Source organism: Hoplias malabaricus, chromosome X2, assembly GCF_029633855.1.
Source record: "Hoplias malabaricus isolate fHopMal1 chromosome X2, fHopMal1.hap1, whole genome shotgun sequence".
Taxonomy (NCBI): Eukaryota; Metazoa; Chordata; class Actinopteri; order Characiformes; family Erythrinidae; genus Hoplias; species Hoplias malabaricus.
The window spans coordinates 24,882,858-24,897,362 of NC_089819.1; the positions used below are offsets into that span (position 1 = coordinate 24,882,858).

Sequence of the window (14,505 nt, forward strand, 5' to 3'; positions counted from 1 at the left end):
TTGATGAGAGAGAGAGAGAGAGAGAGAGAGAGAGAGAGAGGAGAATCGTAGAGTGAGAAAAAAGGAAAGGAAGAGGGAAGGAGAATAAAGGAAAAGAGAACAGAGAGAGAGAACAAAGAACAGAGACAGAGAGAGAGAGCAGAGAAAGAAAAGAGTGAGAGAGAGAGAGAGTGAGAGAGAGAGAGAGAGAGAGAGAGAGAGAGAGAGAGAGAGAGAGAGAGGGTACAGAGCGAGAGAGCTGATTTCCTCTGGTTCCCATGGCTGGGTTTAGTCCGTGTTAAAGCTGAGCTCTTGGCCGGAGCAGATAGTGGAGATCACCACTGATGAGCTTTACACCTAAACCACTGTGTGAAAGGAGGTGTTTAATTCAGCTCTCTTCCTCTGGGAGACAGAGAGAGAGAGAGAGAGAGAGAGAGAGAGAGAGAGAGAGAGAGAGAGATTTTAAACTCACTTTATTTAACAATTAACCAAAAGATATCAATTTAACAAAACCTTAGTCCACATAATAAACATTAAACACACGCGCACACACACACACAAACGCACCATCGCCACACCATTACATTGCCTGATCAGCACACCCCATGTTCAAAAACCAAACCAAACAAAAATACATAAAGTCCTTCAGAGTCAAAACACTCCAGTCTCTCATCCAGCTCAAAGAGCCTGAATCTCCACCCTGTTTCTCCAACAAATGAGAGTCCAGTGGAGATTCCTCAGACGAGGCTGTCATAGTCCGTGTTAAAAATCCAAAGGGGACAGTCAACTGTGAGCAGTCAATAAAGAGGCAATGGACAGGCTCCGGCTGAGAACAACAGCGCTGGCCTGTCTCCACTTTTCGGACAGTACTCACCCTGGCAGCAGTAGCCCATGTCTGGTGCGCCACCATGAGGCTTCCGTTTCTTAGGGCTGTTGATCTGAAAACAGCACCTACCTCCCGAGTCCAGCAGTGCTCCCACCACACGAACAGTGTGTAAACTCCACTGTGCTGCGTGCGCTGTACACACTGTCGATATCCAGTAATCCAGTCGTCTGTAACATTCTCCTCAGTGTTCACAGGGAAAGGCAGTAGGTATCAGAGATACAGATGTGGCATAAAGACCTGCTCTTCGGAAATAGATAGACTTTTCCGTGCGGTCGTCAGCCACTTCCTCAGTCTGAACCGTCTCTTAGGGGACAGTGTCATGTAGTTCTCGTGTTTAGAGGCGTACTGCACAGATCTAATGAACTTTTCAGTGTCAGAGAAGTAGCTTTCTAAGGACACATTCCTCTTGCCTTTAGTGACATTCAAAAACCGGTTAATCTTTGTGAGAGAATACACATCCACTGGGGGGTCAGTTATGTCAGACGAGGCCTCAGACGGACCAGCCTGGGTCGAAGAGCCCGGTCTACAGGACACACTGACAGGCAATTCAGACAGCCCTGAACAGTCTGATACCACGCTGTCCTCCTCAGAGTCCAGCACAGCGTCCACCGAGTCACCAAGACACTCATCCCGCACACGGCCCACGATAACGTCATCCTTCATCAAAACTGACTGTCCATCGTCCTTCACGGGTTTATCAGTTTTACACCGGGCCTTTCTGTGGGTGCTGACACTAGGCCCGACCGAGTCAGTGGGGTCACTGGGTGTGTTCACAGATGCATTGCTAACATTCACATCATCCTCACCACTGTTAAGGGTTACATTTATGGAGGCCTCAGTCCCATCCCCATCTACTCCCTCCCCACCTGCAGAGCTGACGGGTTCAGGCCTCCTCTCAGGCCCCGAGACCTCAGCTACCTCCTCAACCACCTCCCCACCACTATCCCCTACCTGCTGCCCTTCCATTAAACCATTCCGTTCATTCTTATCACCCTCCTGCTGCCCCTCCATTAAACCAGTCTGTTCATTATCCCCCTCCTGCTGCTCTTTTCTGTGCGGGCAGCCGAACTGTTTATGGCCGATGTCTCCACACTCAAAACAGCGGAGTTTTTCCGTACTCGCGAACACTATGTACGAGCCCTCCTCGTATCTAACTCTAAAACTCACATTTAAAGTTTGATTGCGGTTATTTAAAACCATGAAAACCTGTCTCCTAAAAGACATGACATGTTTAATCAGTGGATTTTTAAAACCGATCGGAATCTTTCTCATGTCGCCGGCGAATTAGCCGAACCGAGCCAGTTCTCTCAATAACGCCTCGTTTGTAATGAATGGCGGGACATTTGAAACCACAACGCGGGTCGCGGGTGCACGCACAGGGCTGACCTGCACCAGCTCTCCCCTCACCCGGATCCCCGACTTAATCAGACTGCTTACACAGCTCTCCTTCAACAAAAACACCACCACCGCTTTGTCCATTCGAGAAACCGATTCAATATTCTCATATCCAACCTGCTCCCCGACCGCTAACACAAACTCCTCTAACGTCGCCTCACTCTCCTGGACACACCTGACGCCATGGCGGGGAGACGGCGTCTCCACACCGGCCTCAGAGGCCATGACTCCAGCCACAAACTCCTCACCACCGGCCAAAAACAGTTCGGTAACAAACACCTCACTGAGCTCTCATAAAGAAAGAAAGAAATAAGGGATATAAAGTGAAAAAGTTAAGAGATTCAGAAAAATTGGCAAAAACGCCAGAAACCTCCACACGCCACCACGGACAAACCGCGCGCACGCGCAGAGAGAGAGAGAGAGAGTGGAGGGAGAAGTAGAGGAAAGAAACTAAGCCAGATGTGTGTGTGAGAGGATCAGAGGCTCTGAGATGATGTGGAGTTATAAATGTGTGAAGGTCAGAGAGGAGACCTTTGCAGAGTCATGCCTCGTCCCTCTGTGACGCTTTAAAGTCTAAACTTTACAGTTTAAAAGTTCACTTGCCCGTTTAACCCACTTCCATTTCCGGCTTGTGTTTGGCTGAGAGACTCTCTCTGAGTCCCGGTACTGCACATTAATGGCACTCTGACCAAAGCTCTTGCAGCATTACTCCACATTGCTCCCCGTGGCTTTAGATTTCCACACTTCACTGCCTTTGGAAAATACATAATGGAAAAAAGACACTCCCAGGTTTGCAGTCGTGCATGATTCACTCCCTACATGACGGACCCGGTCAGAACATGCCCTCACTGTATGACGGACCCGGTCAGAACCTGCCCCTCGCTGTATGACGGACCCGGTCAGAACATGCCCCTCACTGTCTCCTACTGTCCCTCACTGTCTCTTAGTGTCTCTTACTGTCCCTCACTGTCTCCCACTGTCCCTCACTGTCTCTTAGTGTCTCTTACTGTCCCTCACTGTCTCTTAGTGTCCGTCACTGTCCACCACTGTGTCCTACTGTCTCCTACTGTCCCTCACTGTCTCCTACTGTCTCTTACTGTCCCTCACTGTCTCCTACTGTCCCTCACTGTCTCTTACAGTTCCTCACTCTTTCTTACTGTCCCTAACTATCTCCCACTGTCCCTCACTGTCTCTTAGTGTCCGTCACTGTCCCTCACTGTCCATCACTGTCTCCTACTGTCTCTTACTGTCCCTCACTGTCTCCTACTGTCCCTCACTGTCTCTTAGTGTCTCTTACTGTCCCTCACTGTCTCCCACTGTCCCTCACTGTCTCTTAGTGTCCGTCACTGTCCCTCACTGTCCATCACTGTCTCCTACTGTCTCTTACTGTCCCTCACTGTCTCCTACTGTCTCTTACTGTCCCTCACTGTCTCCTACTGTCCCTCACAGTCTCTTACTGTACCTCACAGTCTCTTACTGTTCCTCGCTGTTTCTTACTGTTCCTCGCTGTTTCTTACTGTCCCTCACTGTCTCCCACTGTCTCTTACTGTCCCTCACAGTCTCTTACTCTTCATCGCTGTTTCTTACTGTCCCTCACTGTCCCTCACGGTCTCCCACTGTCTCTTACTGTCCCTTACTGTCCCTCACTGTCTCTTACTGTCCCTCAGTCTCCCTCACGGTCTCCCACTAACTCTTACTGCCCCACACTGTCTCCCACTGTCCAAACATGGCATAACACTGTTAATCAGAGTGGCATAGTGGCATGTCATGTCAGATATAGAACTGAGGGATCCATGTTAAATGGCATGTCACATCGCACGCTAAGGCTCATGGCTGGTTTAGACCGCTGTAAAGACAACAAGACAAGTGTTAGGTTCAGTTCATCTAAATGCTTTTAATCTTAATTTATAATTGAACTTTATCATAGCAATGTACAGTAAAACATCACATAATTCATATGTTATTATCTTTTGTTCCAGGCATCAACAGAAGGCATTGTAACATAACCCCTGAGGTCTTGGAGGGTCTACTGTATTTGTAGAATGTATTTAATGATTTCTGTACACCTCTATTCTCTAGTTTTACTGCATCAAAGATTTCAGTTAGTCTGACTCCATCATCTGACCTACCTGGAGGGCCGTTTGGTGGGGGCCACAATTAAATGCACCATTAGCTCCAGTGCAAAACTGAAGATATAAACATACACACCACATGTTTTGCTTGATGGAATATAACCGGAGTGATAAGTGGATTTCTCTCTCTCTCTCTCTCTCTCTCTCTCTCTCTCTCTCTCTCTCTCTCTCTCTCTCTCTCTCTCTCTCCCTCTATCTGTCTCTGTCTCTCTCCCTCTCTCTCTCTCTCTCTCTCCCCCTCTATCTGTCTCTGTCTCTCTCCCTCTCTCTCTCTCTCTCTTTCTCACTTTCTCAGAGGGTGCTCTGCTGGCAGTGAAACAGGGAGTGAAGCAGGGGATCTGTTGGATCAGCAGTTCGAGGAGCTCAACAACAAAATGAACTCTGGCTTTTTGCGCATGGTGTCCAGGAACAACCTCTTTAACAGGTGAGTTTGATCCCTGGTGAGTCCTCAGCCATCACAGAGTCCTGGAGAATCCTGGAGAGCAAGGTGGGCGTCGTCTCAAGTTGGGGAGGATGACCCCCACTCTCCACATCTCTCTGCTCACAGTGCAAGTAACCATGGGCATCCATCAGCTGATTAGCATTAGTGGCTTTGGTGGGTCGTCTCCTCGTATCTCGGGATACGCTCCAGAGTCTGGAGGCACTGTGTGTGATCGACAGCGAAGGTTAATAATAGAATAATGAGATGCACACAAACTACATCTACCCTCCAAGGTGATGGTACGACCTACAGTTTCTTCGGCTCAATGACTTTTGAAGGAGAAAAATCATAATAACAAAAACAATAAGAAAACCCCCTGCAAAAGCAAAAGGGTTCTATGCACTGTATACTTCAACCTTAAAAATAATAGAAAATCATAGAATACATACAAACATAACAAAACTCCCACTGTCTGAGCTGCGGAAACCCTCATTGTCCCACACTGTCTCCCACTGTCTCTAGCTGTCTCACATTGTCCAAACTGCAGAGACCCTCACTAATTTAATATTGTATTTACTTGCATGATGTAATTGTAGACAGGGGCGGCACGGTGGCGCAGCAGGTAGGTGTCGCAGTCAGGGGCCTGGAGGTTTTGGGTTCGATTCCTGCTCCGGGTGACTGTCTGTGAGGAATGTGGTGTGTTCTCTCTGTGTCTGCGTGGGTTTCCTCCGGGTGACTGTCTGTGAGGAGTGTGGTGTGTTCTCCCTGTGTCTGCGTGGGTTTCCTCCGGGTGCTCCAGTTTCCTCCCACAGTCCATAAACACACGTTGGTAGGTGGATTGGCGACTCAAAAGTGTCCGCATGTGTGTGTCACCCTGTGAAGGACTGGCGCCCCCTCCAGGGTGTATTCCCACCTTGCGCCCAATGATTCCAGGTAGGCTCTGGACCCACCGTGACCCTGAACTGGATAAGAGTTACAGACAATGAATGAATTGTAGACAGATCTTATTGTATTTGTATATTTACCATTTTGTTATTATTCTATTTTAAATGTTTATTGTATTTTATAATTATTTATAACAAATAACAAAATTATTTGTATTTGAATATTTACTGTACCAAATTTTTACTGTATTTAAATCTTATTACAGGGTCTGACTGCAGGTCACATGATAGTGTGTAAGAATCTGGTTGAGTGTGTAACGTGCTGTAATCCTGTAAAAGCGCTGTTATCACACAGGGTATAACCGACTTTAGAGTTTGTGTAAGAGAGAGAATGGTGAGAGCAGTGAGAACGTGTGCTGCTCAGATCCTGCTCTGTTACGTGTGCCCACTCTCAGGCCGTGTGTAATCTTCTCTTCATTAACAGGCTCAGTCACTGCTCTAATTGAGTTGACGTGAATATTAATCCTCTAAAATGAGTCTGTAATAAAGTAATCCCTTATTCTTTATGATGAGAGGAAATCACATTCGCTGCCTGTCTCTCACACAAGGAAGGTCTAAGACATGAAAAGGAACCAAATAAATACTACTAAATCATTTAAATATCAAGTATAAACTGGGAAACCTTTACGAATTATTATTTGAGAACTTTGACACAGAACGACAGAAGCAATATCTGGAACAATGTATGTCCTGAAATAAATGCAGAACGGTTGTGCAGCTAAAGTGGTTTCCAAATGTTGCTAAAGTATCCCAGGTAGTTGCTAGGCTGTTGGTGTGTGATTTCCAGGTGGAACATATCCTAATCCTAGCCCCAAGGCTTTTATTTGAGTGCACACTTTCAAGACTTCATGGTAAACCAGAGGGAGCAAGTGTTCAAGGCCTTGGGAGATTGAAAACAGAACAGGGACACAGCGCACAACGTCACTTACCATGCTTTTCTTCACCTCAAATATCCATGCTTTCAAACAGATGAAGAATTGGGGCAGATCCCACTAATATCTGAGAGAACAACTGACGTGCACACGTCATAATAATCCTGCACTGCCCTCTTGGGGTCACAGTGTGTTACTACACTTTATTCCTCTTGGCTGTCGTATGGCAACACTGCTGTTTTTTAAATTTTATTTAAAACTTGCATAACATTTAAATTAAAATGGCTTCCACATTGAACCCATTCATGGCAGTGAACACACAAACACAGTGATAATCAGTTTCTCCTCTCTTGCAGGAGTTGTCAGAGCATGACCAGTCTGTTCAGTAACCCCATATCTCCAGTTAAAGATGGCAGTTCAACACCTCATCATCCCGGCAGTGCTCTGAATAAACCCCCACTCCGGACCCTCTACGACCTCCTCATCGCTCCCATGGAGGGGGTAAGACTGCTGCTCCTTCTCTAGATGCAGGGAATTCATTCTCACCTTTCCCACATTTCCCTCCATTTTTCTTTTTTGTCACAGTCTCTTTTTTTCGGATTACCCTTCCAAGTCTCACCATATTACTGCACCCAGAAAGTCTGTGAACACCTGCATTCCCCACCCAGCATTCCTCCTGGAATAGAGCATTATTTGCTAGGCATTGATCTCACTCACATTAAAGGAACACTAGGTAAGATTGGGTAGTGGTCCCCTACCCTCCTCCAAAAGCTACATAGTGCAGCTTCTGCAGTCTTGAGCCTGGAGTAGCCATGGCAGATGCTCTGTTCTCCCTATTACAGGTCAGTGGATCATCATAATGATTTTGAAGCTGTAATTTTATGGTAAAAATACTGCCTAGTTTTCAGTGTGGATGAATGCAATCAAACCCTCACAAAAATATTCCAGCACAAGGTACAAAGCAGGTATCCACAAAACTCTGGCCATATAGTGTGTGTAAACACACTCTGGCCATATAGTGTTTGAAAGTTTTCTTGGAACTCTCTCTCTCAGGGTCTGATGCACTCTAGTGGTCCAGTTGGCAGACACAGGCAGCTGGTTCTGGTTCTGGAGGGAGAGCTGTATCTCATCCCCTTTGCCCTGCTGAAAGGCAGCTCTTCTAATGAGTATCTGTACGAGCGCTTCAGCCTCCTCGCTGTCCCGTCTCTGCGCAGCCTCGCGTCCAACGCCAAGGTGAGTCATGCCCTGTGACCCTTAACTATGTGTGTTGTGCTAGTACAAGTGGATCAGACACAGCAGGTGCTCCTGGAGTTTTAAATAGACCACCAAGCCAACAGCTTCTGTGTCACTGATGAAGGACTAGAGGACGACCAACACAAACTGTGCAGCGACAGATGAGCTACTGTCTCTCGCTCTACATCTACAAGGTGGACCACCGAGGGAGGAGTGTCTAATAGAGGGCATGCATGTGACGTCACAGCTGGCTGGAGTCGCGTTGATTATGTCCACTGACGTTCAGCATTCAGTGTGAATTCAGCGACAACACATAAACATCTAAAATGGAGCTGTTTGAGACTGACTTTACAAACAAATTCAGGAAGAAATCAAGGCTGTCTTTTTTTACAGACAAAGAAAAGAGAAATGACACCGTAGTTAAGTACACGGTGTATCTTCTCACTCTGGACACAACTGAACACGTCTCTCAGGGTTTCATGTCGACACTGTCACCATCTTGTCTGCAGCTGTCCAACTCTTCAATGGGGCTCAGTCCTACTGTGATTTACCTTCATAGACATCTGTCACAGTTATAATGAGTGGCGGTGTGGAGCACTGTCAAATCTAACAGCATTTAATCAGGTCGTCGCTTGTTTCCGTCTTAGTTTCACTATGTTTTTCCAAGGGTTTTTGAGAATTAAAGTGGTTCTGTGTAGAATCGTATATGCACTCAAAGCACCCTTGGCACATTTACAGGATTTTCTACACTGAAATATCTCTTAAGACCAATGGAAAATATACTGTAAATGGTTGTATTTCAAATCGTTGGCTCTAAGTAGCACCAAGAACTTTTAGATTCTTCACACTGTAACAATAGCAGAACCGCTTTGGTGTTGTATCCTTTAAGCATGCAAATTGATGTGAGCGTACATGGTCCTATACAGAACCAGTGTTTTGCCACTGAGAGGGTGTGTCCTCTCAGATAAATGATGTCAATACACACCCAAAGATTGGACAGTGAGTGGACACAGTGTTTAAAAACTTTAGCAGCAACTGCTGTGTCTGATCCACTGCTCCAGTGTCACTGCATTGCTGAGAATGATCCACCACCATCTGCTCTGTGGTGGACCAGTGGTGGTCCTGAGCATTGAAAAACAGGGTGAAAGGGCCTATGTAAGTATGCAGAGCAACAGATGTATTACAGTGTAGCAACAACCTCTTCTAAGCAAACCTTCCACCCACAGATGAACCCCCGCCGTCCCGCCCCTCCTCCCTGTGGCGCCCTTGGCATGGCTGCTGTGGTGGGCAACCCCAGTCTGCCCCCTGCGGCTATGGACCGCTGGCTGTGGGGTCCCATGCCCTCGGCCGAGGAGGAAGCCTGCATGGTGGCAGAGCTGCTCGGCTGTCAGCCTCTGACCGGTCCCGTGGCCACAAAGGAGCGAGTGATGAGCGCCCTGGCCCAGGCTGAGTGCGCCCACTTTGCCACGCACGTCTCCTGGAGGCTGGCTGCCCTGGTCCTGGCACCGGCCCACCAGGAGGGAGGTAGGGGAGACGGAGGCAGAGGAGGTGGAGGCGGAGGGAGGAAGGGTTCCTTTGGGGGCGGTTACACGGTTCCTGATGACGGGAGCGATGTGGAGAGCACATGTGATGCTCCGCCGCTTCAGGAGCTCCTGCTGACTGCCGCGGATATCCTGGACCTGAGGATGCCGGTCAAACTGGTGGTGCTGGGGTGAGTTTACAGCTGTCTGATGTTTTCATGTGTGGTGTATTTAGGCATTAATACACGAGAGGGAGTGCTGTAATGTGAGATATTGGCACTGGTGTACTGTGGTCACAGGTACATGGATAAAGACTGAGTAGGATCAGTAACGATCAGTACAGCAGTGCCAATATACAGTATAATCACTGTATAGTGCAAGCCTCGAAGGTATTATTGCGATTAAACCACAGTCCTATTCTCCTATTTCCATAATCCACAGTTTACAGTGTGTTCACCTTACAGTGATATATGATACACGTGTTAATTATATGTATAGTTTTGTCTGTTTAACTCTTTAAGCTCTGGGCTCTTTCTTGAGCTTCTTTAGCTCATCATCCAAGCCACTAGGTGTTGCTGTAATAACTGTTAACTGGTGTTTAGAACTAGGACCAGCACAAAGCACACAGTGCAGTACACAATGAATCTAGAACCTTGGGTCTCATATTTGTCTCATGAGTAAAATTTTTTAGAATCCCAGTTTTCATATTAAACCCGTGTTTTAGAACCCATGTTGTGATGAATGTTTCCCCTGCTCTATCTCTCCTGTCGGTCCCAGCTCATACCAGGAGTCAAGCAGTAAGGTGACGGCTGAGGGGGTGGTGGGGCTGACCCGAGCGTTCCTGGCCGCGGGGGCTCAGTGTGTCCTCGTGTCTCTGTGGCCTGTCCCCGTCGCCGCGTCCAAAGTCTTCATCCACGCCTTCTACTCGGCTCTGCTCAACGGTGCCAAGGCCAGCGTGGCCCTCACAGAGGCCATGAGGAGCATCCAGAGCAGCCAGCAGTTCTCACACCCCTCCAACTGGGCAGGTCTGTATCGGACCTCCATCGTCCATATCGTATGTGTCTCAAAGTTTGCTCACTGATGGCTCAGGAGGGTTAATATTTATTCTCCTAAAACTCCTAAGGAGAAACTGCATCAGACAGAAAAATACACAAAGCAGTTGTGTCCAGATAGAAATGATAGCTATGTCCAACATAGCTGGTGAACACTGGTGAGAAACGATGGAGCTCTGGTGAGGTCCTTTTGATAAAAATGAGTGTTATTATCTCAACCCTGTAATTATCTGTAACCCTTATCCAGTTCAGGGTCACGGTGGGTCCGGAGCCCACCCGGAATCACTGGGCGCAAGGCAGGAACACACCCTGGAGGGGGCGCCAGTCCTTGACAGGGAAACATACACACACACATTCACTCACACCTACGGACACTTTTGTGTCGCCAATCCACCTACCAACGGGTGTTTTTGGACCGTGGGAGGAAACCGGAGCACCCAGAGGAAACCCACACAGACACATGGAGAACACACCACACTCCTCACAGACATTAACCTGCTGCACATCCTTGCCACCCATTACTGAGACACTACAGAGATATTAAAGAGACAGTGCAGAGAAATTATGGAGACACTAGAGAGAAATAAAACAGACAGTACAGAGACATTATTGAGACACTACCTAGATATTAAAGAGACAGTACAGAGATATTATAGAGACACTACAGAGATATTAAAGAGACAGTAGAGAGACATTATGGAGACACTAGAGAGATATTAAAGAGACAGTATAGATATATATTGGGGTCAATAGAGAGATGTTAAGGAGGAAATATGCAGATATTAAAGAGACATTACAGAGATATTACAGAGATCTTTAAATGTTGTTTATTTTATCCATCCATCCATTATCCACCGCTTATCCGGGTCCGGGTCGCGGGGGAAGCAGTCGGAGCAAAGAAACCCAGGCCTCCCTCTCCCCAGCCACCGCCTCCAGCTCCTCCGGGGGTATACCGAGGCGTTCCCAGGCCAGTCGAGACATATAGTCTCTCCAGCGTGTTCTTGGTCTGCCCCGGGGCCTCCTCCCCGTTGGACATGCCCGGAACACCTCTCCAGGAAGGCGTCCAGGAGGCATCCGAACCAGATGCCCGAACCACCTTAACTGGCTCCTCTCAACGTGGAGGAGCAGCGGCTTCACTCCGAGTCTCTCCCGGATGTCCGAGCTCCTAACCCTGTTTCTAAGGGAGAGTCCAGACATCCTGCGGAGAAAACTCATTTCAGCCGCTTGTACCCGCGATCTCGTTCTTTCGGTCACTACCCAAAGCTCGTGACCATAGGTGAGGGTTGGGACGTAGATTGAACGGTAAATCGAGAGCTTTGCTTTTCTGCTCAGCTCTCTATTCACCACAACGGACCGGTACAGAGCCCGCATTACTGCTGACGCTGCACCGATCCGCCTGTCAATCTCCCGCTCCATCTTTCCCTCACTCGTGAACAAGACCCTGAGGTATTTAAACTCCTCCACTTGAGGCAGGATCTCACTTCCAACCTGAAGAGAGCACTCCACCCTTTTCCGACTGAGTACCATGGACTCGGACTTGGAGGTGCTGATCCTCATCCCTACCGCTTCACACTCGGCTGCAAACTGGTCCAGCAAGAGCTGGAGGTCCCGGCTCGATGAAGCCAACAAGACCACATCATCTGCAAAAAGCAGACATGGAATCCTGAGACCACCAAACCGGACACCCTCCGCCACTTGGCCACTTGTTGCTTATTTTATTTTATTGTTTATTTCTATGGGTAAAATTACACCTGAAGTTAATGAAGGTCAGTCAGTTTATGCTGCCACCTGCCTCCTTTATCTCTCTCTCTCTCTCCGTCTCTTTCTCTCTCACTCTCTCTCAGGCTTCATGCTGATTGGCAGTGATATAAAATTGAACAGCCCCTCATCTCTGATTGGTCAAGCACTCTCTGAAATCCTGCAGTATCCCGACAAGGCCAGAGATGCCCTTAGAGTCCTTTTGCATCTGGTGAGTAAGAAGTCTCTGATTGGCTGAAATCACACTGACATATCAGGGCTGGGTTTCTCAAAATCATCTTAGAACAAAGACGAGCATCACACTGAACTCTCTCTCTCTCTCGCTCAGGTGGAGAAGTCTCTGCAGCGTATTCAGAATGGTCAGCGTAACTCCATGTACACGTCCCAGCAGAGTGTGGAGAATAAAGTGGGCGGTGTTTCGGGGTGGCAGGCCCTCCTCACTGCGGTGGGCTTCCGGCTGGACGTGGCCGGGTCCGGCCTTCCCCCTGCAGTCTTCTTCCCCACGGCAGACCCAGGAGACCGGCTCCAGCAGTGTAGCGCCACCCTGCAGTCACTACTGGGTATGGAAGTATGCATGTGTACTGCAGGCAGTGGAACTCCGTTCTCTGGCGTGATGGAGAACGCAGTTCCACAGCTTCAGAACCCAATGCTGGGGAAAATTAAAGTACCTTAGGCCTCGTGTGTCCCAGTCTGTTTTGGACTCGTGGTTTTATCGGCCGTTTCTTTGTGGCAGGTCTCCCTCCTCCAGCTCTGCAAGCTCTTTGCAAAGTGGTCAGTGCCTCTGAAGCGGGAGAGCAGCTCATTAACAAGGTGAGTTCCACCAAGTTTTACTGACCTTGTCAGGAACTAGGGGATGGGATGGGTTAATTTTTAATAGCGCAAACAAACACGTGGTCCCTGTGATTCACTATATGCACTGACTTACTGCTAACTGCACTGTCCCCCTCCCTTATTTATTGTTTATGTCTCACGTACTTATTGTAAATCGTTTTGCACACATGCAATTAGTGTTGTATTGTGTACGTTTGTTGTTCTGAACTTGATATAACAGCAGTAACGACTTCTGCTACCCCACTTACCAACACTTGCCGTTGAGCATATTAAATTTAAGCTCATGTGCAGTTGCTCCACAGTCCCATTTTGTTGTAATCCCTTTCTATGGAGATTGCACAAGCCAAATTGAGTGTGCGTCCAAAATGGATCCACCTTAAATTAATTATAAAGGTTGTTTAGAAACGTGGAGCTATAGTGTATACTGCGGAGGTGATCAGTCATGGCTTTTGCTGCAGTAACAGATTCTACTCCTCTGGTAAAACAAAAGAAGCTGCTGGAACATTGCTGTGAGGGTTTGATGGCAGCCACTCCATCACTTCAGAGAACACAGTGACACATGCACCCTGAAGTAGTCACTAAAAGGGTGTTTATTTTCCTTAATGTCTGTCTTAATGTAAATGATCTCTCCTCTGAGTAATTGACCTACACTGGACATTACTGAGGATTACCTTTTAACACTCACCCTCTCTTCCCCTCCTCCCTTTTCCTCCTTCTCTCTTTCGGACTGAAGGCTGTAAAGAATATTGTTGGAATGGTAAGTCTTCTCGCTTCAGCCGTACAATAGACTGGAACTGATTTAACTCTTTCTTTGCTCATGTCCTTCCTGACTTCATCAGGCTTGGTTTAACACATCTGCACACATTTCTAATATTACACTCTGATATTAAACGTCACTCAAACTGCTTTGTCATACCTTGACCGCGCAAGTTACAGTCGCGTGTAAAAAAAGTTGATTTTCAAGGGGATCACAAGATGACGTCATTTAGAGAAAATAAAACTAATCATGCCATTTTCTGCATGTATTCGTAGACTATTCATTCATTCATTCATTGTCTGTAACCCCTATCCAGTTCAGGGTTGCGGTGGGTCCAGAGGCTACCTGGAATCATTGGGCGCAAGGCAGGAATACACCCTGGAGGGGGCGCCAGTCCTTCACAGGGCAACACACACTCACACACACTGACACCTACGGACACTTTTGAGTTGCCAATCCACCTACCAACGTGTGTTTTTGGACTGTGGGAGGAAACCGGAGCACCCGGAGGAAACCCACACACACACAGGGAGAACACACCACACTCCTCACGGACAATCACCCGGAGGAAACCCATGCAGACACAGGGAGAACACACCACACTCCTCACGGACAATCACCCGGAGGAAACCCACGCAGACACAGGGAGAACACACCACACTCCTCACGGACAATCACCCGGAGGAAACCCACGCAGACACAGGGAGAACACACCAACTCCTCAC

At 47.8% G+C, this 14,505-nt stretch overlaps 1 protein-coding gene across 1 annotated transcript in view; it reads left to right on the forward strand.

The window, feature by feature from the left end:
• LOC136676502 (tetratricopeptide repeat protein 28-like) overlaps positions 1–14,505 on the forward strand; it is a 181,932-nt gene that overhangs the window by 160,543 nt on the left and 6,884 nt on the right. The window contains 9 exon segments of the mRNA XM_066653581.1: positions 4,688–4,816; positions 6,986–7,130; positions 7,683–7,862; positions 9,089–9,573; positions 10,160–10,407; positions 12,279–12,403; positions 12,521–12,752; positions 12,926–13,002; positions 13,757–13,780. Coding sequence (XP_066509678.1) covers positions 4,688–4,816; positions 6,986–7,130; positions 7,683–7,862; positions 9,089–9,573; positions 10,160–10,407; positions 12,279–12,403; positions 12,521–12,752; positions 12,926–13,002; positions 13,757–13,780 — 1,645 coding nt within the window.